Source organism: Maniola jurtina, chromosome 21, assembly GCF_905333055.1.
Source record: "Maniola jurtina chromosome 21, ilManJurt1.1, whole genome shotgun sequence".
Lineage (NCBI taxonomy): Eukaryota > Metazoa > Arthropoda > Insecta > Lepidoptera > Nymphalidae > Maniola > Maniola jurtina.
In genome coordinates, this window is record NC_060049.1 from 514,887 (window position 1) to 535,609 (window position 20,723).

At 39.0% G+C, this 20,723-nt stretch overlaps 3 protein-coding genes and 1 long non-coding RNA gene across 7 annotated transcripts in view; 1 reads left to right on the forward strand and 3 right to left on the reverse strand.

Moving 5' to 3' along the window:
* Positions 1 to 15,386, reverse strand: part of LOC123876112 — a 31,204-nt gene extending 15,818 nt beyond the window's left edge. For 2 of the 3 annotated variants that reach the window (XM_045922253.1, XM_045922252.1), the window contains exons 1-7: positions 14,860 to 15,386; positions 13,490 to 14,270; positions 12,938 to 13,102; positions 12,392 to 12,597; positions 9,045 to 9,140; positions 1,668 to 1,797; positions 586 to 650 (exon numbers count right to left, since the gene is read on the reverse strand). In XM_045922253.1, coding sequence (XP_045778209.1) covers positions 586 to 650; positions 1,668 to 1,797; positions 9,045 to 9,140; positions 12,392 to 12,597; positions 12,938 to 13,102; positions 13,490 to 14,270; positions 14,860 to 15,306 — 1,890 coding nt within the window. In that variant the 5' untranslated portion in view covers positions 15,307 to 15,386. The remainder of the gene's footprint in view (positions 1 to 585; positions 651 to 1,667; positions 1,798 to 9,044; positions 9,141 to 12,391; positions 12,598 to 12,937; positions 13,103 to 13,489; positions 14,271 to 14,859) is intronic. The other variant, XM_045922254.1, reaches the window with a different exon arrangement.
* On the reverse strand, positions 1,876 to 8,440 carry LOC123876138. Its single transcript, XR_006798268.1, has 3 exons — positions 8,333 to 8,440; positions 6,988 to 6,990; positions 1,876 to 1,907 (listed from the first exon to the last, which is right to left on the reverse strand). It is a non-coding gene; the product is annotated as an uncharacterized LOC123876138 (long non-coding RNA).
* On the reverse strand, positions 1,942 to 6,981 carry LOC123876110. Its single transcript, XM_045922246.1, has 2 exons — positions 3,238 to 6,981; positions 1,942 to 2,730 (listed from the first exon to the last, which is right to left on the reverse strand). The coding sequence occupies exons 1-2, from the start codon at positions 6,661 to 6,663 to the stop codon at positions 2,464 to 2,466; spliced, it is 3,693 nt and encodes a 1,230-aa protein (XP_045778202.1). The 5' UTR covers positions 6,664 to 6,981; the 3' UTR covers positions 1,942 to 2,463.
* A 1,077-nt stretch (positions 15,387 to 16,463) lies between the features above and the next one.
* On the forward strand, positions 16,464 to 20,112 carry LOC123876130 (ubiquitin-fold modifier 1). 2 transcript variants are annotated; one of them, XM_045922284.1, is made up of 4 exons: positions 16,464 to 16,568; positions 16,647 to 16,703; positions 19,079 to 19,209; positions 19,997 to 20,112. In XM_045922284.1, coding segments are annotated over exons 1-4 (264 nt in total). In that variant the 5' UTR covers positions 16,464 to 16,566; the 3' UTR covers positions 20,071 to 20,112. The 2 variants fall into 2 exon arrangements, with proteins under 2 accessions (XP_045778240.1, XP_045778239.1); XM_045922283.1 differs by lacking the exons at positions 19,079 to 19,209; positions 19,997 to 20,112 and adding an exon at positions 16,849 to 18,388 and having other exon boundaries at positions 16,481 to 16,568.
* The last annotated feature ends 611 nt before the right edge of the window (positions 20,113 to 20,723 follow it).

Here is a 20,723-nt window from a genome sequence, read left to right on the forward strand (position 1 = left end):
AAACAACAGTAAAACACAGAAACCAGCCACTTTTAACAAAAAAAAAAACACTCCAAAAAGGCACCGCACGCGCGTCAGCAAAAAGCCAACACAGATAAAGTCACAAAAAATCGGTCAAGTGCGAGTCAGACTCGCGCACCGTGGGTTCCGTACTCGAGCATTTTTTCCGACATTTTGCACGATAAATCAAAAACTATGCATAAAAATAAATAAAAACCTGTTTTAGAATGTACGGGTAAAACACTTTCATATGATACCCCACTTGGTATAGTTCTCTAATTTTGAAAATTGAAAATACTAATTATTTATCAAATGGTGGTGTACCATTGTACAAGTTATGTCTAACAACTTATATGTAGAACACTGCAACTTGCAAGTTAATGACAGACTGCGCCATCTATATGTAATTTAGTAAATCAAGCTTTTCATGAACACTTTTTTTTCTGACGTAACCAAAAATTCATAGTTTTGGGATTTTTTCCTTTGCTTGTGCAATAAGATCTACCTATCTGCATTTCATGGTCCTAGGTCAACAGGATGGGTCCAAAACCCTTATAAGCAAATTTTAATTAAAATTAAACTAACCATACTATCCTGCGAAATGACTCTTTGTTGTTTGACCAAATGATGGATCGGGATACCATTTTCCTCTGAAATTTCAATATTTCTATAAATTAAAAAAAAACTAGCCAAGGTCGAGTCGACTATGCACACGAAGGGTTCCGTACCATAGTACAAAAAATAACTTTTTAATTTTTTTATAATCCGCATGGCAGCCATTTTGAAATGTTTATTATGATTTGTTATAGCAGCACTAGAAATACACACTCCAACTCTGGACCTATTACGGTTCATGAGATACAGCCCGGTAACAAACAGACTGGCGTACAGCGGAGGCTTAGTAATAGGCTTTTTATAGAGGTTGGCACTCTTAGGGTACGGAAACCCAATTGAAGTTATTGTATTTATGGTTTTCAAATTAAAAGCTTCCAAAAGACGCAAAATTTTTCATACTGTAAGGTCGTTCAATTTAACAAGAAAACTAAATTGGAAAATCTACAATTAGGGACATTATATCCAAAACTGACTAGCTTCACTAGTCAGTTTTGTTTCGTTTTTGTTTTTGCTTTATTATTTATGTATTTAGTTTCTGTTCTTTTCCTATGTACCTTCTTATACCCGGCTATTGTGTGTTTTAATTCTGTGATAACTTTTCGTTGGAGACTGTTTTGGTGTGTGTGCTTTGTATTTGTGTTACCTTTTGTTTATTGTTAATACTGTGTCTCCATAAAAAAAAAAAAAAAATCACCTATCCTCCTACGGTCTCCCTGGCGCAGTGGCAAGCGCTGCGGTCTTATTAGTGCGAGGTTCCGGGTTTAGTTCCCGGCAGGGGTTTGGAATTTTATACCTAATTTCTGAATTTCTGGTCTGGTCTGATGGGAGGCTTCAGCTGTGGCTAGATACCACCCTTCTGGCAAAGCCGTGTCGTCAAGCGATTTAGCGTTCCGGTACGGTGCCGTGTAGAAACCAAAGGGGTATGGGTTTAATGAAAACTGCCATACCCCTTCCAGGTTAGCCCGCTTCCATCTTAGACTGCATCATTACTTACCACCAGGTGAGACTGCAGTCAAGGGCTGATTTGTATCTGAAAAAAAAAAATCACGCACCTTTCGGTAAGTTGACAGAAACGTACGCCTCCTTGGCCTCCATGTCGACCTCCGCTCTCGGCTTGCTTCGGTACAGTTCAGACGGCGATACCTTCTCTCCCCCTCTGTCTTTGAAGGCCGCTAACTTTTCCTATTGCAATGGAATATGTGATTAATGCTATTGTATCTCTAAACTAAGTACACTACAATAATAGGCTCCTTTTTATTCTACAGTTCTTGAAATTCACGAAGGCGAGAGAACTTTACTTATGGTTACGTCGTATGTGGTGGAAATTTTGTGTAGGAATTGCCCGAGACTAACCTGGTTTTAACTCCTTCGATAGACCTGGATATTCTTCGATGCACTGCACTGGTTTCAAAAACTTCACTTTTCCACCATAGGCAATTTTTATTGAATGAGACGAATTCACCTTGGGTTTTTTGCGAAATTAATAGGTAATTAATTCAATGCGGCGGGAGCGCGACAAAAGCGTAATGCGTTTTTCTTGCGTGGTCATAACAGACTGACTTCTTGAATTTTTCAGCCGTTGATGCAACTGTCTCCTTTTGCCCCGGGCAGAGGGAAAGGGACAGGAATAGAGAAATATAAAAGAGGATATATATATACATATAGTTCGAATGTAATTGTTTGCGTATGAGTTTAAAAATGGCGTAAACATCATCCCCCGGGCTGAAGGAAGGCCTTCAGAAAGCAACAGAACTTATATAGGCAAATAGCTTAATGAAAATTAAAGGAACTATAATGTAAGCGTAATTAACTAACTTAAAACTAAATCATCTTAACTAAACGTTGCTCTTACTGAAGTGGTAAAGGGCAGAGTCTAACCACTGGCCTAACGTAAGAACCTGTACGAGTTCTCACCCTAGCGGTACGGACTACTCCATCTTTACCGGGGTAAACCTCTTGAATTATGCCTAAAGGCCAGCTGAGAGGCGGCGAGTTGTCGTCCCGAATTATAACGATACAACCAACTTGTATGGGTAGAGATGGCGTATTCCATTTTTGTCTGCTTTGGAGCGAAGATAGATATTCACGACTCCATCTCTGCCAGTATGACTGTACCAGCTTGGAAAGTAGCTCATAGCGATTGAGTCTACTTTGCGGCACATCTGTAAGATCTTCGGCTGGCAAGTATTTAAGCGGCGTTATGTTTAAAAAATGAGCAGGAGTTAACGCGGTGGGTTCGGATGGGTCCGAACTTAACACACAAAGCGGACGACTATTCATTATTCCTTCTACTTGAACCAAAACAGTGTTAAGCTCTTCATAAGTTAAAGTTTGAGTACCTATCACCTTTGACAGATGCGTTTTGACAGATTTGATATTACCCTCCCAAATCCCACTAAAATGAGGCGCATAGGGCGGATTTCTCTTGAATTGAATGCGCAGATCAGCCAGATGTTGATCTAGAAACTTATCTTTTGACAGAAGCTCGTGGATCTCATCAAGTCTTCTGTTAGCCTTCACAAAAGCACCTCCCCCGTCACTCAATACAAGAGAAACTGGGCCGCGTCGACTTATAAACCGCCGAAAAGCATCTAGGAATAATTGTGCGCTCAGATCTGATACCAGCTCTAAATGAAGCGCCTTAGTAGTTAAACAAATGAATAAGCATAAATATGCTTTCATCGACTTAACACCGCGGCGGCGATATGGGGTAATATAGAACGGACCTGCATAGTCCACACCTGTGAATACGAAACTCTTTACTTCACTAACACGATAGTGAGGCAAGTCCCCCATAATAGGAAAAGTGTTTTTAGGTTTTAATTTAAAACAACGGTTGCAACTTTGTACTATTTTGCGAACCATATTGCGAGCGGCGACAATCCAGTATTTTTGACGTAGTAATGCGAGTAATAACGCGGGTCCGGCGTGTGCGTTCTGCTTATGGAAATGGTCTACAATCAGATGTACGATACGATCTTTCGCGGGAAGTACGACTGGATGTTTCTGTGAATAGCCTAATTCAGATTGTGACAATCGCCCACCGACGCGTATAAGATCGTTTGTGTCCGGGAATGCGTTTAATTTTCTCAAAGCATTGCTGCCGGTGTTAAACGAATGTCTCTTTTGTATAACGCGGAGTATGTACGTCTCAGTCACTTCCAAGTCTGTTACAGTTATATCACCGTTCGACTTTAATAATTTACTAAAACGCAATACGTATACCCATGCGTGTAGGAACCTATTCCAGTTTGACATGCGATCTGCTGAGTTGTACAAACAGTTATAATCATTTTCGATATTACATGGTTTAGTAATTAGCGAGACAGGCCTCTTTTGTTCAGGTAACTCGTCTTCCGTAAATGCGTTTAAGGGCCAATCGCAGAAGGGCTGTGAAACCCACGAGGGTCCGTGAAACCAAAGCGTATTGTTTAAAAGTTGTGCAGGCATAATGGGTCGCGATATTATGTCTGCGGGGTTTTCCTTTCCAGAAACGTGATACCAGTTTTCAGCTGGAAGGTTAGCGTTAATAGCGGCGATTCTGTTGGCAACAAAAGTTTGAAACCTATGCGGCGACGCGTGGATCCACGAAAGCGCGATCGTGGAATCGGAAAAAGCGAATATTTGATTTATTTTAACGCGTTCACTAATTGAATCCTTGACAGCGACGATCAAGTTTGATAACAGAAGGTTCGCGCAAAGTTCAAGCCGCGGCAAGGATACATTGCATTTCGGTGAGGCAACTCTCGACCTAGCGCACAGCAATGTGACTTGAGCTTTATCTGCATCCTCCGAGCTGACGCGCAGGTAAACAACAGCGCCGTAGCACTTCTCGCTAGCATCAGCGAATCCAATCAGTGAAATATTATTCGTAGTTTTTAAGATACCTATGTGACGCGGAATTTGCAACTGTTCTAACAAAGGGAGTTCGCGTTGTAACTGAAACCACTGATCTTGTATGCTGGAGGGAGCGTCCTCATCCCAATCCAGATTTTGTTTCCAGCATTCCTGGACTAGTAGTTTTAATAAAGCGGTTACGGGTCCTAATAACGACAGCGGATCGAATAACCTTGCGGTAGCTGAAAGTATTATACGTTTTGTGCACTTAGGTTTGTTAGGTGCGTTTACTTTAAAGGTAAAAACGTCAGCATTTGGTTCCCATTGTAAACCAACTATTTTTGTATTCGCGGTGATCGAATTTTCATCAAATTGTACAATGCTAGGCGAGTGCAAATCAGTAGGTATTTCCTTTAATAGATGGGTGCTGTTTGAAATCCATTTTGTTAGTTTAAAACCACCAGCGTTGAACAGTTGAACGAGCTCGTCGTATAGATCTTTAGCCTCTTCTATAGAATGCACAGAAGAGACGTAGTCATCCATGTAAAAGTGGCGTTCAGCTGCCAAGGCCGCGTTGGGAAAGCGTGCGCGCTCGTCTTTGGCTAGCTGTTTCACTACTCGCATAGCAAGGTATGGCGAACAACAGACTCCGAACGATACACAGTTAAATTCATACGTTTCGATACGATCGCTCGTATCGAATCTATACAGGATGCGCTGGTAACGGTGATCATCAGGTGCAAGTTTAATTTGAAAATACATTTTTTCAATGTCAGCCGAAAGAGCGATTGAAAATAATCTCAAATTAATTAATAAATCAAATATGTTGGCCTGTAAGTTCGGTCCAGTGTATAAAATGTCGTTTAGGGAGCGGTTTAACTTATCATCGCTGACAGTTTTGCAACTCGCGTCCAGGACAATCCTAGTTCTGGAAGAGGTCTTGTCTGGACGATATACAGCGTGATGCGGTATGTAATAACACGGACCTGGCTGAGGATTTTTAATTAGATTCAAATAACCTTTATTTAAATATTCGGAAATGGTGTCGTTATAGTCTTTGCGTAATTCCGGAATACTATTCAATCTTTTTTCCAAATTAGATAAGCGGCGTTTTGCGATTTCGTACGAACGGCCCAGTACAGCTGGGTCGTCCTTGAATGGAAGCGAGACAATATACCTACCATGTATATCGCGCGAGAGACTGTCTGTGAATATGCGTTCACAAGCGGTATCATCGGGGCTTAAATGTTCTTTATTAGGAACTGAGTCTAGTTCCCAAAAGCGTTGCGTTAATTCCTCTAAATTCGGCTCAGTAGTTTTAGAGAAAGCGTGAAAGGAATTTTCCTTTAGAGGCGTAGTAGTGATGGAGGCGAGACAGTCTGCTTTTCCCATTAAAACATAGCCGAATGCAGATTGCATTCCGACTACCGATGAGTCAGGAGACATAACCTTATGACTCCCTAAAATGAACGGGAATAATTCATTGCCAATCAAGCAATCAATTTCTGCGGGTGTGTGAAATTCGTCATCTGCGAGCGGTAGATTTTTTAAATGATGTAAATTTTCTAAATCAATGAATTCATTAGGAATATTGTCCGATAATTTATCGACAACGCGGGCTTGAATCGAGTATCTACAACGATTATCTATGCGTGAGTGAAGCGTGATACGCGTTTGACCTTGAACTTGCAGTTCTGAAAGGCCAACTCCTTGAATAACTGAAGTAGATGCATTAATCTTTAAGTTTAAGCGATCACAGAATGATTTAGTTATAATATGACACATAGAACCGCTATCTAATAATATTCTCATAGTAAAACGTTCTCCTTGGTTATTAAAAACGTAAACAACTGCAGTAGGTAGCAAGATAGTTTTTCTGTTCGAGTATAGCGCATTGGGTTTCATTATAGTTTTAAATGCGGGTTGAACGATGAAAGATTGCGCTTGCTCCGCGCGCGGCGCTGGTGCGACGGACTTGTTATAAGTCGCAGCGTCCACGACCGATTTCTGCGACGAAGCGCGAACGGTGTCGTTTTGGATAAGCGCTTGGGTCGCGGGTTCGATACCTGCGTGTAATTTTGAATGGTGAGACGCACCACAGAAGCATCTGATCCTACTTTTGCAATTTTCTAGACTATGAAATCCAATACAGTTTAGACATAGGTTGTTATCTTTGACAAATTGCACCCTAACTGTAGGATCGCGTTCCATAAACTTATTACATTTGAAAAGCGGATGTATACTATTATCTTTACAATATGGGCATTTAGGAAGAATTTTAGATGATGCGAGAAATTGTGTCGTCTGCGGCCTTTCCGAATGATAATTATTTTTTACGTGAAACGAAGTGGCGGTTGTTTTGAAATTATTATTCGCGCGTTTTATTGGGGGCGAGTTAACCTTTGGACTTTGTTTGGTTGTAGATGCGGACGTACTACGTAGTGTAAATATCTTAGTTTGTTCCTTGACGAACTGTACTAAGGAATCGAACGATGGAATTTTTTCGTGACGATAAGTCTGTTCGAATAGCGTTACCGTCTCCTTGTCGAGTTTCGTCAAGGCAATATGGGTGAACATAAAATCAGCTAGATCTTTAAGATCTAACCGTTTTAGGGCCGCCTGAGCTGAGCAGAACTGGTCTAAAAATGAGTCTAATGAGTTTTGAGAGGGAGTTTGAATGGATTTGAATGTTAAAATCTGTTCAAAATACATCGATGCCAAAGTTCTTTTATCTTCGTATTTTTCTACTAAGGCGTTCCAAATAATTTCATAGTTAGCTGCTACTGGTTGTATACCAGAGCAGCTAACTAACGCCCTGTCTGACAGCTTTCCCAAGAGGTATTGTATTTTTTCCGCGTTTGATAACTTAGGGTTGTTATGTATAAGCGAACTAAAGTTTTTAAAAAAATGCCGTCCACTTAGTTGGCGTGCCATCAAAACTTCGTAATTCTAAAGCGGGTAATTTTTTAAGTAAATCTAAATTATTTGATGTATTTTGCGCTAATTTTGATAATGCGTTAGATTCCGCCGATTTTACATTGCAATATAACTCGTCGAATGAAGTTAATGTATCAAAATTAATGCGACCCTTGGGGTTAACTTTTAAATTCGCTATATTTAACTGATCGGTTACGGTAATAAAATTATTGCGCAATGTATCTATTAATTTAGTTTTAATTAAGAAGTTTTTACGATTTAAATCATCGCTGAGATCCTTACTTAAATCGTATAAACTTTGTATATGCCTATAAAAGCTTTGTTGCTTGGCTTCTAAAACTAAAATTTCGATTTCTAATTCTTTTGTGTCGGCCATCTTTAACTGCGTAAATGAACGTACGTGGCGCTGGCGTGTTGTACTTAGCTAACTGCGTAGTTGTGATAATGCGTGAAATATAGGTAAAATAGCGTGATAGCGGGATAAAATAAGATAAAATAATACTTAAATAGCGGGATAGGATAGATATCCGTGGGAGAAGGACCAAACATATGGTGGAAATTTTGTGTAGGAATTGCCCGAGACTAACCTGGTTTTAACTCCTTCGATAGACCTGGATATTCTTCGATGCACTGCACTGGTTTCAAAAACTTCACTTTTCCACCATAGGCAATTTTTATTGAATGAGACGAATTCACCTTGGGTTTTTTGCGAAATTAATAGGTAATTAATTCAATGCGGCGGGAGCGCGACAAAAGCGTAATGCGTTTTTCTTGCGTGGTCATAACAGACTGACTTCTTGAATTTTTCAGCCGTTGATGCAACTGTCTCCTTTTGCCCCGGGCAGAGGGAAAGGGACAGGAATAGAGAAATATAAAAGAGGATATATATATACATATAGTTCGAATGTAATTGTTTGCGTATGAGTTTAAAAATGGCGTAAACAGTATGCATGGGCATTGCGTAAGTGTGCGTGCATGTTGGACCAATCAGTCGCGAGCAAGCGCTCGCACACGCACACATTTAGTGTACCTTACTAATACCGATAAGACTAAACACAAGCATAAGCCGCTCGCCTTCGTGAATTGCAAGAACTATAACATGGTCGCTAACTATGGGCCTCATAAGAAAACTCAGTCTCTCATCATGTCAGTCAACTCATATTATTAACAGTGGGAGGGCGAGTGGTGTATGTCGCATGCGCATGTTGTATCATACAGATTTGCCTTTTTAGCGGATTGTAGCAAATTAAGCTTTTGATTCATTTTATATCACGGGTTTCCGCAAAGTAACGCCTGCTTCTATACAAATCCATACTTAATATTATAAATGCGAAAGTGTATCTGTCTGTCTGTCTGCTACCTTTTCACGGCCCAACAGTTTAACCGATTCTGACGAATATTGGCACAGAGTTAGCTTATATCCCGGGGACGAACATAGGCTACTTTTTATCCCGGAAAATCAAAGAGTTCCTACGGGATTCCTAAAGACCCATCCGCTCAACCGATTTGTATGAAAGGCACCGAGGTAGCTTGCGTCCAAGTTATTAATATAGACAACTTTTTATCCCGGAAAACCAAACAGTTCCCACGGGATCTTCAAAAACCTACACCACGTGGACGAAGTCGCGGGCGTCTTCTAGTCATCTATAGCTCACTTGCGAATCATCACTGAGACCAGTGAACCGCAGGCCCTTCTTCAGTCCCGCGATGCCTTTGTCCAGCAGGCCTTCCATCATGCCGGCTGCTTCATCCTGAACACAATGTTTATTTTAACTTCATCATACGTGTTGTAACTTATCCTCTACTGGTACCGTCCTATAGACACTGGCTCGCCAACACCCAGTATCCGCAACGCCGAAGGATAAAGGTGCTGACACACTATTGTGTTTAAAATTTAAATCAATAGGTACTAATAAATAAAATTGAAGTGTCTGAAAAGAAGTTTTCATTGAACCCATACTCCTTTGATTTTTATTTTCTCGCTATTTTTAAAATTAGTGAAAATTAGGTAATGTTTTAGTAAATTTTTGTAAATTAAAAATTTATAACACCCCCGACAATTGAAGGTTACAGTAACTAGAAAAGAGCTGATAACTTTCAAACGGCTGAACCGATTTTCTGGGATTATAGCTAATAATAATAATAATAATCTTTATTTTGTCAGACAACAAAGGCCCACAATATTATGTTAGTAACCGTCTTAACCTATGTTAGTAACTATAATATAATATTAAGTATTTTAGTAAGAAACTTATTCTATGTTAGTTAATATAATTAATATACTTATTAACTAATGCGAGAGAGCGCTGAGCTGTCTGTCTGCTATCACCTTCAGGATAATGTAGTGCTAAGAACACTCTCGATCAAGCCACCTTTCAAACAAAAAAAACCAAATTAAAATCGGTTCATTAGTTTAGGAGCTACGATGTCACAGACAGATACACGTCAAACTTATAACACCCCCCTCTTTGGGTCGGGGGTTAATAAAGATCATTAGCATGTCCTAGAATTAGAAACAAGAACTGGCTAAACCAGTTGAGCTCGCATCAAAGCATGACATATTTTCGTAACATACCCAACATGCATAATACATAATATTAAGTACTAGCTGTGCCCGCGACTTCGTTTGCGTGGAATAGTGACCGCGTTTTATATAGTCACGGACGCTCAGGCGCGAGGCGCCGTGATTCTTTAAATTGACATAACTTTTTTATTTATGAACCGATCAACATGAAATAAACACTAAGTACTAAGTGAAGCTTACTACAATATATTAGTGAAAACCGTATCTAAATCGAATAAGCCGTTTCTGAGATTAGCGTGCACAAACACACAGACAAACAGACAAAAAAAAATTAATTACAATTTCGGGTTCGGCATCGATATAATAACAACCCCTGCTACTTTTTTTTTATATATTTCCATTGTACAGACACCACTTTTCTACGATTTTATTATATGTATAGATATACAGTGAAAGTTGCCACACTGCCACACATACCACGCAACGCATCGCCCAGATTTGCACCAGGGTTGTTACGGATGCGAAAAATTCGACATCCGCGGTTGCGGATTATATTAGACTAGCCGATGCCCGCGACTTCGCCCGCGTGGATTTAGGTTTTTCGAAATCCCGTGGGAACTCTTTGATTTTCCGGGATAAAAAGTAGCCTATGTGCTAATCCAGGATATTATCTATCTCCATTCTAAATTTCAGCCAAATCCGTCCAGTAGTTTTTGCGTGAAGGAGTAACAAACATACACACACACACACACACACATATACAAACTTTCGCTTTTATAATATTATTAGTGTAAAGTTCACATCTAGAAAAAAGGAACCCTTATAGGATCACTACCAATCTGTCTTTCGATTATTTATTTGTGATGTAACCACAAATTCATGGTTTTCGGATGTTTTCTTTTGTTTACTTATGCTATAAAACCTACTCTCTGCCAAATTTCATGATTCTAGGTCAACGGGAAGTGCCCTATAGGTTTTCTTGACAGACACGACAGACAGACAGACAGACAGAGTGATTCTCTAAGGGTTCCGTTTTTCCGTTTGAGGTACGGAAATCTAAAAATCAGTCAAGTGCAAGAGACATAATAATATATTGGTCAGATTAGCACATCTGTGTCCTGAAGGCCTCCGTACTTGTAGCGTGATGTACCGTGATGTACCGTGGTATGGACTTAAGTCCCCCAGTGTGCAAGAGGGCTATGCTCCTTGCTGTGGGAAAAGGCCATGCAAAGCAGATTGTGGCAAGAGACATACACTGGTCGGCGAGGCACATGTATAACACTTGCAGGCCTCCAATCTTGTGTAGTGTGGTGTATTGGAGAGTGGGGTACTTCAGGTTACACGGGGCATATTCTCCTTGCTGTAAGAAAAGGCCATGCAAAGCAGATAGTCATGCAAGAGACATACACTGGTCAGCGGGACACATGTATAACACTTGCAAGTCTCTGATCTTGTGTAGTGTGGTGTATTGGAGAGTGGAGTACTTCAGGTTATATGGGACATATTCTCCTTGCTGTAAGAAAAGGCCATGCAAAGCAGATAGTCGTGCAAGAGACATACACTGGTCAGCGGGACACATGTATAACACTTGCAAGTCTCTGATCTTGTGTAGTGTGGTGTATTGGAGAGTGGGGTACTTCAGGTTACACGGGGGATATTCTCCTTGCTGTAAGAAAAGGCCATGCAAAGCAGATAGTCGTGCAAGAGACATACACTGGTCAGCGGGACACATGTATAACACTTGCAAGTCTCTGATCTTGTGTAGTGTGGTGTATTGGAGAGTGGGGTACTTCAGGTTACACGGGGCATATTCTCCTTGCTGTAAGAAAAGGCCATGCAAAGCAGATAGTCATGCAAGAGACATACACTGGTCAGCGGGACACATGTATAACACTTGCAAGTCTCTGATCTTGTGTAGTGTGGTGTATTGGAGAGTGGAGTACTTCAGGTTATATGGGACATATTCTCCTTGCTGTAAGAAAAGGCCATGCAAAGCAGATAGTCGTGCAAGAGACATACACTGGTCAGCGGGACACATGTATAACACTTGCAAGTCTCTGATCTTGTGTAGTGTGGTGTATTGGAGAGTGGGGTACTTCAGGTTACACGGGGGATATTCTCCTTGCTGTAAGAAAAGGCCATGCAAAGCAGATAGTCGTGCAAGAGACATACACTGGTCAGCGGGACACATGTATAACACTTGCAAGTCTCTGATCTTGTGTAGTGTGGTGTATTGGAGAGTGGGGTACTTCAGGTTACACGGGGGATATTCTCCTTGCTGTAAGAAAAGGCCATGCAAAGCAGATAGTCGTGCAACAGACATACACTGGTCAGCAGGACACATGTATAACACTTGTAGGTCTCCGATCTTGTGTAGTGTGGTGTATTGGAGAGTGGGATACTTCAGGTTATATGGGGGATATTCCCCTTGCTGTAAGAAAAGGCCATGCAAAGCAGATAGTCGTGCAAGAGACATACACTGGTCGGCGGGGGCACATCTATGTGTAACACCTGCAGGTCTCCGATCTTGGCTTTGGCTTGATGTACTGTGGACTGGAGGTCCTTAAGCAGCGCGTCCCCCGGCTTGCTTGGGGGACTATGATCCTTGCTTTGATCCCGGTACCCTTGTTCCTTTCTAGTCTCTTTTGGGAGGTCGCTGTCTAACTCGATAGCGTCTTCTTCACCTTTGAGGGTAATAAATGGAAAATTGAGTAAACAATTTGCATAGTTTCTTTTGTTCTCCCAGCTCCCAATATTATCTAATACTCTTATGTTTCATCAAATAACAGGGGAAGACTGGCTACACTTTGCGAACTACACTTGCTATTTGTGTTACACTTTAGCCAGCAAGTCTTGGTCCATCTGTTACAGTTTTTTTGTTATATTCAGACATAATTTGGCCCTTGACTGCAATCTTGCCTAGTGGTAAGTGATTATGCAGTCTAATATGGAAGCGGGCTAACCTAGAAGGGGTATGGCAGTTTTTATTAAATCTACGCCCCTTTGGTCAATGCAAACACTCACCAAACCACAGGGGCTGTGGGGAGATTCCCCGTAGACTGGGGCTATGTTCTGCGTCCTCGTGCCCCCACAATCTGCTCAGGGTCATCTCGTCCAGACTTGCCAGTAAGTCTTGACCCACACTGATACATTGGAGGTCCATATCTGTTTCCCAGGTTTTGACACTGCCTGTTAAAAAGCACAAGCACATAATTAATGGAACAGTGCCTTATTGCATGTTCTGATACTTATAAAATTCCATAATATAGTCATGCTTATAAAATACTAAAGCAAAGATGTTATACTTATACACAAAGGCTATTTGAAAAAAAGCAAAATTAATTTCGAAAGTTTAAAATAGAACAAGACGGTTCAGTCAAATTGGCATGGCATTGGCATTGCAAATGGGAAAAGTACTATACAAGTCTCTGCCAAAATAGTAATTAACAGCCTCATTTCATTTAAAAAGACTAGCACCTCATCCTTGGCAATATAACTTGGCCGTAAATTGCTTTCTTTCTGGCCTGGACAGTAATGTTCTATTGCTGAGAGCTATTACAAATAACTCAATCATACCTTCAATAATTCTATCATATATCTTCACTTCATTCCTGCCCTGTCGTCCCCTGTTTTTTCTCATAATGGGTTTTATTTCAACTGGTTCACTTCCTTGTACGTCCTTGGATTCTTCTACGTCTTGGTTTTTAATTTCTTGTTCTTCAACAATTTTCTGTATGTGTATTGGACTTTCTGAAGTTTTATTTAAGACATTTGATGATTTAACTGTTTTCATTGTTAGTTCTATATCTTGTATCTCTTTTCTTTCCACATTTTGTGAAATAATGCCTTCTCTTTCTTGCTCAGATGCAGTTTTACCAATTTCTTGCTTCCTTTTATCAATGACATCTTCGGTAGGTTTGCCAGTTCTTTGTTGCATTTTGTTATCTTTGACATCATTACTTTCTTTTTTATTTTCATCAACAACTTTTTCTTGTACATTTAAAATCATCAATAATCTGTCATTTAACCATACAGGGTTCGATATGGTATTTTCAATGAATATATTAAGTTTTTTAGCTAATATACGGACTAGTAATTCAGAGTATGGTGTGTCCCAGAGTTCCCAAGGAACCAGCTCCTTTAAAACTATACGAAGTAAGTAAATACAATGATCAGCAGATTGATCCTTCTTATTGTTATTATCTGATATAGGATGGATCATTTTATACAGAGACTCCACAGTGGAATGGGGGGTTGTTTCTTGCCTCTTCAATGCTTTCTTATATTCTTTTAGGTGGCTAATCAGTATAGCACAGATGTCAACATAAACATCTTTAGTTTCAATTTTATCACATATCTGTAAAAAAAAGAAACATTAGGGTCCCAAGGTACTAGAAGAGCGACTTCACACTGGAAAGTGAAGCATTGGAAGACCCCCAAAAGGTATCCTACATCATACAAACTGTATGGAGCCACTGGATTCAGGTGGCGCAAGACGATTCAAATTCAAATTCAAATTCAAAATGTTTTTATTCAATTAGACTTTTACAAGTTCTTTTGAATCGTCAAAAGCATCTACCATTGGTTTGGAATGCCTTTCCTACCGAGAAGAACCAGCAAGAAACTCGGCGGTTGCTCTTTTCAAAGATTTGATATACAATATTATGCCATGTATAAAAGCAATTGAAGTCCCGCGCATTGCTGGAGCGAATTGCAGGTCAAATCCACGCTTTTTTATCATTTACATAATCTTCGATAGTATAATATGCTTTTCTCAGGAGCATATTTTTAATAGATTTTTTGAACCTGTGTAAAGGCAAGTCCAAAATTGACTGAGGAATTTTGTTATAGAAGATTATTGGTGAGTCTCTACAAAAGACCTGTGTCCAGCACTAAACGTCGATCGATTGATAATAATGATGACTTAGTTGAATGAGGGCACTTACTTGGAATGCTTTTGCAATCATTTGATCCAACATTTGCTTGCAGGCAAACGGAAAACCAATTTCCTCGGATATGTAAGTGACGTACCATGACGACACCAGCTTTTTTTCTAGCACAGTAGTAATAATACTTAACTCATTCGTATCATACTCTTTACTTTGCTCCTTTTCGACGTTTTTGCTAACTTGGGGTAAAACTCCAGCCAAGAAAGGATACTTCTTTAAAATTTTCTCTATATCATACTTTATAGGCTTGTTTAAATGCAGTAACCATTGCATAAACTTGAAACTGCAGACGACTGAACTAATAAACAGTAATAAAATATAACTTATGAACCATATTCCTGTTATAGGCGATATATTGGTCAAGTAATTCAAGAATATGCATATGATGGTGCCCGAGCATGATATTATGGTCACTGTTTCAAGCAGATTCCTCTTAAGCAACATTTTTAGTATTATAAACGAATTTCACTACAATTATTTATTTCTCACTGCAGCGATAAATCAAAAATCAACTCAAAATCAATAAACAAATGCCACAGACGAATAATCATAAACGTACTCGTATTGATGAAAAAAAGTAAAAGTTTTTTTTTTCTCTAGTCTTGCAAAAGTAATAAAAGCGAAGCGAAAATTGTATGTCTATGAATAAAAGTAATCATGGGGTTTATTTCCTTTATATCCTACTAGCTATTACCCGCGGTTCAGTTCATCTAGATCAAAAACTATTAAACATACTTATAAATAAATAAAAATCTGTTTTAGAATGTACGCTTTCATATGATACCCCACTTTGTATAGTTCTTATTTTGAAAATTAAAACACATTTTAATTAATTTTTTTATGATGTAGGTAACCACAAATTCGGGGTTTTCAGATTTATTCCTGTGCTTGTGCTATAGGACCTAGGTACCTACCTACGAAATTTCATGGTTCTAGGTCAACGGGAAGTACCCTTTCTTGACAGACACTACGGACAGACAGACAACAAAGTGATCTTATAAGGGTTTGGTTTTTCCTTTTGAGATACGGAACCCTAAAAACATGGTGAAAACCATGAAAGGTAGATCAGACGCTCCTCCATAAAGGAATCAAATCATTAATAGCAGACGCTGCGACATAAAGGTATCTGGAAAATAAAATGGAATCTTTGAAAAGAGCAATTATTACTGGTCTTATTCGGTAGGAAAGGCATATTTTAAGCATTGGACGATTCAAAAGTACATGTAAAAGGTTATGTGAATAGAAAATATATAATAGGTAACTAGGTACTTTATTCTATTCATATTCTATTACTGCAAATCGGTCGTAACCATGGACGTATTTGTGGTCGTAACTCATAACCTTGAGCACTTGAACGTCGATAGAAAAAGGTCAGTTAAATTCGATATTGCTCTCGCTCCGCAGTAGAAGTGGGATTAAAGTGGGTAACTTCGGTGAAAAGTTTGCTGTAGGTAACTAGTTACCTATAAACTCTTAGTAAACTCTTGTCAATAGTTTGATGGTTTTTCATGGAGGCTTAATAGGGCTAGAACCCAGAGCCGTAAAACCAGTTAATAAAGAAATATGGTTTGTCATGGATTTGACGGTTGTCACGTCACAAAAAAAAATTGGAGGTTATGTGTCAATGTCACATTCTTAAAAGTGTAGTGTAAACGAATCACAAAATCATTCCTTTTAATATAACTTGGTGCTGTTTAATTCAACATGTAAGTAAAAAAAAGCAAAAGAATTATTAGTTCCTAGCTTTACCAAGGTCGATTTCTAAACTAGAACTTTCGTTTTAGGTCTAAAGTTACTTTCAAGATCACTCTGACTTCAGATCCAAAACTCCCATTTAAAGTGTAAGTTTTCTCTATTTTATTAACAGCCAATAAGTTCTTAACAAGCGTAACTTCAACGTAGAAAACCGTGACCGAGTTTCATTCAAAAACTGCGAAAATTATACGAAATTATGGCTTTAAAAGTTTTTTTATTTTTATTTGCCAGATGCTGACGTTTCACGGGCTCTGCGTTGAAGTTGCGACGTTCCGAAATGGAGTCGATTTTCCTGGAACAGTTCCTCGACTTTTTCCAAAGGTTTATTGCACTGTGCCAACTGGAAAACTGGCCAAATGACGATACTACACATGAACAGATGAAAAATGCATTCATAATTTCACATCACATAGAAAAATGTAGAGACAAATTGACAAAAAAGAACATTATAAATGAGTTTACATCTGCACTAAATAAAAAAATAAATGTACCAAGTTTACTCTTAAAAAACTGTTTGTCTGAACCACCTAGATATATTTTAAAGAAAATCATAACTTCCTCAGCTAATATTGACCAAATGGACGCAGGGTTTACCATATTTCTTGACCTATTCTCTGTAGAGAAACTTGAAGCTTATTTATCAGACATCATGTTAGAGGTGGCCTCAAAAGATACTTTGTTTAAATACATGCCAACAGAACTATGTAAAAGTAGTCAAGCAGAATTTAAAAGCCAGTTCTTTCTCTCTAAACTTGAATGTGACGATGATTCTATTAAAATTATCAATGAAATATTACAGGATTGTAAGCAAGATGTTGTAGACATGTTTGTTGTATGCCTTTGCAATAAAAATCCCAAGTATCAAAATGCGGTTAAAGTAGTGGCCAAAGGATTCGCAAATGTGATGTCAAGTCAAAAAGTTTTGTACAAAAAATTTTGGAAACTACTTTTCCATACAGAGGAAGACAAATTTATTCAAATGTGTTTAAATCATGATGAAATTTTTGTATTAATATGCAAAGCTTTGATTGACTCTGGCAAGTTGATTGAACAGAATATGTCCCTGGAATATTTTTATATTGACCTGACGTATTCAGAACTATCATCCAATGTACAAAAGATTTGTAGAGATGGCAATCTAAAGTTAGTATTTTTAGATTTGATTTACCAAAGTAATGTTAATATTGGTTTTTGGGAAAGAGAGATTCAGAGCTCTTGACAGAAACCCTAATAAGAAATATTTTTTAGGGTTCATATGGAACCCTAAAAAATATATCTGAAGGGTGCCTACAGGACTATTACTAAGCCTCTGCTGCCCGTCCATATGTCCGTCTGTCTGTCAACAGACTATCTTATGAACCATAATAGGTACAGAGTTGGAATTTTCAGTGAGTATTTCTGTTGCCACAATAAAAACACAATAAAAAATTCAAAATTGTTGTGATGTAAATTAAAAAGTACATAATCTTATATTATGGTATAGAACCCTTGGTGTGCAAGTCCAACTCGCACTTGACTGTTTTTTGTATCTAGGTCAATTAGGTATAGTTATTTGTTTTATATACCAAAAATTGGGACAATGCTGATGTACGAAGAAATAAGTGTTAATATTGCATTTTACAATATATTTATATTAATTATGTAGATACATAGGTACTAATGAGTTAAATACTATTGTTGACTTTAAATTAAAGAATTAGGAATATTATAGTTTGTAACAATTTATTTTGTTTTATAAGATTGACTAATATATTTGTTATGATCTGATTTATTTGATTGAAGTTTTATTTTATGGAAACACACAGTACAATAATTAAATGACAGGCAATACATATATAAAACACTCAAACCATAACTGTCTCCAGTGAAACATTTACTACTCATTACACATTATATGTGTTACAATTACAACTTATTAGACAACAAGTGTAAATAAAAAAATTATAACACCCCCGACAAGTGAAGGTTACAGTAACTAGAAAAGAGCTGATAACTTTCAAACGGCTGAACCGATTTTCTTGGATTATAGTTAAGTATTATATAATAGTAGTTCATGAGATACAGCCCGCCAGACAGACGGACTGACAGCGGAGTCTTAGTATAGGGTCTCGTTGGCACCCTTCCGGAACCCTAAAATTAAGATAAAAATTTGTTCCTTCTAACTTGAGAAGCACCTCCAAGTTATGGCTTCTGGAAGCTTATTGTTCTTCTTTCTTCCTTCTGGGCTGGTTTCCGCACTTAAACGTTTCCCTCTGTTGTGCGTGCGTTGCCCCTCCCGAAGTCTTCACTCCAGCTATCCAAGCTCGCTCCAGAAGCCGAGTAGACCGCCCAGGTTGCCGAGGGCTTCATGAAGTGAGGTTGGGGATCCCAAATGGCGTTGTCGTTGTTCTGCCACGCCCGTGCACTCCAGGAGCACGTGCGTCGGTGTTTCATCGACCTCTTACTGTTATATTGCTTTCAGTCTCAGCGTGCCCGACGCGACTCCGTTCACGGCCGTGCTGAAGTTCGCAGCTGAAGAGTTCCGCGTGGAGCCGGCCACCAGCGCCATCATCACGGACGATGGGATAGGCATCAATCCTCAGCAGACAGCAGGTAGGGAAAGGAGCTAAAACGGTTAGGGTGCTTAAAGCGGCAGGCTAGGCTGGTGTCTCGTTCTTCCAATAATCTCGGCCGGGCAACGGGAGTCCATACTGCCAATTTATCCCGACAGGTGGCATATAAGCGAATGGGCCATAGAGGTAGTATCATCTGTGGAACCGGCTAAACTGAGCTGTCAAACGCCTGTTACATATTCAAACGACGTCATAGTTGAAATCATTTGCGCAGCAATGAGCAAACCAGCTTCGAAAGGTAAGGCACTTGGTCAGGAGTCCAGCGCACCATCAGCAAGATACTTATCACCTCGTCGTCATAGGTGGTACGTGATAACTAATCTATATTTTAATATTAGCTGTTAGTTAAGGTATTTAAGCCAAGGCCTCTGCCTTGGTTTAATTGTGAAGAGGTGCATTCTGTCATCACACCTCGACGCAGTTTCGAGTTTAGTTAGGTCAGATTAGATTAGCCTCTGTAAAACTCTGGTTACTGATTGTAGGTTAAAAAGTAAGAATCCTAGAATTTTTAAAAGAAACAAAGATGGAATTTTACTTTTCCATCTTCGTTTCCTTTAAAACTCCTTCTGGCTGCCGCTTAGATTACTCGCCATAATTAAAAAAAATGTTATCAAGTCACCATAAGAGGCCTCCTTAATCTAAGTAAGGAACTATGAAGATAACAACTTGCATTGGCCGGACCTCTTGTGCGTCTGAGATCAGTTTTTCCTGTGGATCCCCATTGCTTTTTTCCAGCCTGGACAGTAATGTACTATAATTATTTCCAGGCAATGTGTTCCTGAAGCACGGGTCTGAACTGCGGCTGATACCAAGAGATCGTGTAGGCAGGGTGCCTTCGTAGAAATGATTACATACGTCACTGACATTCCTCTCAAATAAATGTTAAAAAAATATGTAAAATCATGTGGGGCTGAATAGCTACTGAAACTAAGCTTAAAATCCATAAAGCGCACTTTGACTTTGCTTAGACTTAAGTTTAAGTTAAAACGAGACAGATTTATGCAAGCGGTATAGCGCTGTCTCACCCATAAGCTTAGATCTATAGAGCGCACTGTAACTTTGCCTATACTTAGACAGTTAAAACGAGACAGATGTATATCTTTCACATAAATCTATCTCGTTTTAACTCAATCTTAAGTCAGCAAAGTCAAAGTGCGGTCTATAAATCTCACACTAAATTCGTGGGTTTCGATCTCTGTGTATCTACGTATCGATGAGTATCTTATAAAGGTGCATACTAACCAGTGGGATGACTCGCTAACTCGTTCATCGAGGAATGATAGTCACTGAGCTGAGCTATTTGACATTTATTTCTAACCCATTGAAGGTTTTCTACGAAAAATTATTTTCAAGTCACTCAGTGAAGCAGCAATGTAGAATTAACAAATGTCAAATGAGTTGTATCATGTATGCAAAGGTTGTATGTAACTAAACAACAAGAAACTGAATTTTCTCGTCATTGGCGTAATTATTGTGGACCACAAACAGAGAAGA